The following is a 3,487-nucleotide window of genomic DNA, read 5'->3' on the forward strand; positions in this document are numbered from 1 at the left end:
TATTGATAGTTTCTTTTAATAATATATTAGAATAATTCTTGGGTCAAAAATCATTTCAAATGAGTGAAAGTTTTCACAAGTATTTATTATTAAAATTCAAACAAAATTTAAGCACTTTAACAAATTTTATCAGAAAAATCAAGAAATCTAAAGAATGAGAGAATTTGGGAGTTTGAATTCCCAGTTTATCCACTCAAATGATCTGGAAATTGTGAACAGGACACCTCAAAAATTATTGAAAATTCTTGTAAATATATTTCCGTCCAAACCAGAGCGAAGCATATGCCATAAATTATGATGTGTAAAATTCAACTATGAAACTTGGAATCGCCAAGAAAATCCTTCTGTACCAACTAAAATAAAAAATAATTATGAAATAGACATAAAAGATATTGTAACAGATATGCTTTAAAGGTCCAATCAGCACCCTGAGCATCTACCTAATTTAGTCTATGAGACCATCTTAGATTATGAATGCACATACCTTATTTCTCTCTATATTTCAATAATTGTCTTCTCAAGCAAGCAATGATCTTCACCATCAAACTTACATGAAAATTGTTAGTAGTATAACAAACGTTAACATTATAACATTTGATAAAGAAAAATACATAAGAAAACTAACACCTCTTAATTTCTAAAATGCTATGTTTTTTCTGGCATCATAAACGTCTTTGCAATATGAAATTGACTGTTTCAATACAACTTAATCTCAGTAATTTATAAATTATAAAAATGACAATATATAATGCACAAAAGTACAAAGTCCTATGGTTTTTACAAAGAGATAATGAATTCCCTCAAAAATATTCTACTCTGCACCAGAGCACTCTGCTGAAAATGTTAATAATTGCATTCTAAAAAAGCATATCTATAAAGATGTAACAAGTAAGAACAATTACTAAGTTCGTAACGAATTTACTAAAAGAGTAAAATTAGGAATTGTCAAATCTTACATTATATAGCAAAACAACTATAAGCATAGCAATAGCAGTTTCAACTGAGAAATCCAAAATAGCCCTATGGTTTTGTTATTTGGGCTTGGAACTTCATGTCCGCTCTACTCTCTTGCCATTACTATTAGATTTCTCTGTATATGACATGTCCTACCCTTGAAAGCTTGTAAAATGGGCTTGAAATTTTCATATTAGCCTCTGAATATTTTGACTGCAAAGACATATTTTTCTGTGTTTTGCAATGCAAAAGTACAAGTATCTCCTAACTTAAGCTGATTGTCGACAACAAATTCTTTCCAGCCAGATCCAATCCCAAGTTCTTTACGGTTTCCTACATTTGTCACCAGCCATTTTTTACTCTGGCATAATAACACCACTTCTACCCTTGATTGGTGAAGCCATTTTCTACAAAGCTTAATTGGAAAGGTCTGCAATTGAAACAGAGCAGATAAGTAGTTATAAAACGAAACTGTCAATATAAACCAAAATAGGTCAATTGTATGTACTATAAGGACAATTATTAGAAATATTTGGGCGAATTTGACAGGATGGATATATCCGTCCAGTTCTTCGCATAGAGTGCAAAGAGGAGGAGAATTTATGCATATGATGCCAGGGCTTTTTAAAGAGTTTGGTAATATTTTAATCCTCCCAATTTAAAATCATGTAGTGTAATGTAAATGGCTAGAAGCAAACAAGAAAAGTACTCACCAGAAGTAGATGGTTGATTACGCCCTGGTTGCATCATGGAAAGCATCGCTGCATAACGAAGATTAGGCCCTGGTTGAAGACGCTTCGCTACATAACGATGATAACGCTCTCGTCGTCGAATCATGGAAAGCATCGATTCATAACGAAGATGACGCCCTGGTTGAATCATGGAATACCTCGCTGCATAACGACGATTACGCCCTGATTGAATTATGGAATGCTTACTATCAGTATTATGTTTTACACGGCTACATGATAGCAATGGTGGCTTTTGGTCAAAGTGATTTTCTGAGTCACTGTCCAAGATCATTGGATGCTCGGAAGAGAGCCATTGGTGTGCCTGATTTCTGCACAAATCAGAACCCTCTTGTTTTGGAACCTCTTTTTTGTGTGTTATTTGCTTTTCATATCCACTGGGATGGAATATTTGAACAATAAACAGTCTCTCTCCCATATTTCTGAAAAATATAATATCTCCAGCTTGGATGGAATGATATGAAACGAATTTTTCCCAACCAGTCTTGAAAGATGGAGAAGTGCCACAAAAACAGAGTATGCTCTCCCAAAGGTACCCAGTTGGGCCCTCCACAATAACATATCCGCATCCATCTGACTGAATTTGCTTTGCAGGTAGGGAAGGAATCTCCTATTTACAAGGAATATTTTTCAACAAAAAATTGTTACGTAAAGGAAAAGAAGAAGAAGAAGAAGAAGAAAACATTCAGTGTTCACTGTTAATAGCCATAGATTTACCAAAAAAGGTGAGCACTTGTCATCCATGACTTTGAAAAAGGACCAGAGAGTGGAATTTGAAGCCTCCGAAGAATGAAATTGAAAACATCTTTTCTTGCAAGCTTTACATGTCTTCAATCTGTTGCAGTCAGTCGCCATGATTAAAAACTAAGACTCTCGTAACCACCATAATCACCTCCCAATATACAGTGGTATAGGCAAATAAATTCCATTTTGTACTTGATCTACATTGCGTGAAGAGTTAAGTGTAAATTAATTTTACTAGGAAGATAAGTAGAACAGTAGCTCCACAAACGCCGTCACCTTGTAGATGTACGAATACAATCAATTCTCCGAAAATAGCAAAATGTCCAGAGATTTTGTAGCAATTTTGAGGCTGATGAAAGCTGGTTATAATCTTGGAAGCAGAGAGAAGTACATGAAAAAAACGGCGGCAAGAAACTATCCCATAAATTCTGCTGCTCTTTGTACTTTCAACTATTCGTAATCATATTGTATGCTTTTTTAACCGATATTTTATATTGAATATAATTTACACATTAAAAACTCAAATCAAATTCGTTTACATCACTAAATTTAATCATATTAAATTTGTCGGTACTCTCATTGCCTCTAACATTATGTGATGCAAGTGACCACAAAATCATTCAACTTTTCACATTAAAATCATTCACAAAATCAAAAAAATAATAATTACTTTTTATTTTATAAATGTTATGCATTCACCAAAAGAGCTTTCACAAAACAATTTATTTGAATTTAATATTAAATTAAAAATCAGAATATAATTAAAAAATTAATTATATTCTGATTTTTAATTTAATTATTAATAATAACTAGCAATTGCAATTTGGTGTGCAATGAGTGAGTTATGGAAGTTCAATTAGGAAAAAAAATGGTCTATTTTTTTGCATACATTAGTGTAGTACATGAGGTCAATTGCTATGCTATTAAGAAAATGAAGCTTTTGTGTAAATGTATCAATGGAGAATTGACAGCGTCAAATCAGTTATAGATCCACTTATAGGGATCCAAACATGACTAAAGAATTTTTTTTGAATCAATAA

General features: G+C 32.6%; 1 protein-coding gene across 1 annotated transcript; it reads right to left on the minus strand.

Annotated features, from left to right (window-relative positions):
* Positions 1-898: 898 nt before the first annotated feature.
* On the minus strand, positions 899-2,766 carry LOC131068426 (B3 domain-containing protein LOC_Os12g40080). Its single transcript, XM_058003615.2, has 3 exons — positions 2,421-2,766; positions 1,668-2,313; positions 899-1,384 (listed from the first exon to the last, which is right to left on the minus strand). Exons 1-3 carry the CDS (start codon positions 2,556-2,558, stop codon positions 1,371-1,373), a joined length of 798 nt encoding a protein of 265 aa, XP_057859598.2. The 5' UTR covers positions 2,559-2,766; the 3' UTR covers positions 899-1,370.
* Positions 2,767-3,487: the final 721 nt, after the last annotated feature.

This window comes from Cryptomeria japonica, chromosome 10 (assembly GCF_030272615.1).
Source record: "Cryptomeria japonica chromosome 10, Sugi_1.0, whole genome shotgun sequence".
Classification (NCBI taxonomy): Eukaryota; Viridiplantae; Streptophyta; class Pinopsida; order Cupressales; family Cupressaceae; genus Cryptomeria; species Cryptomeria japonica.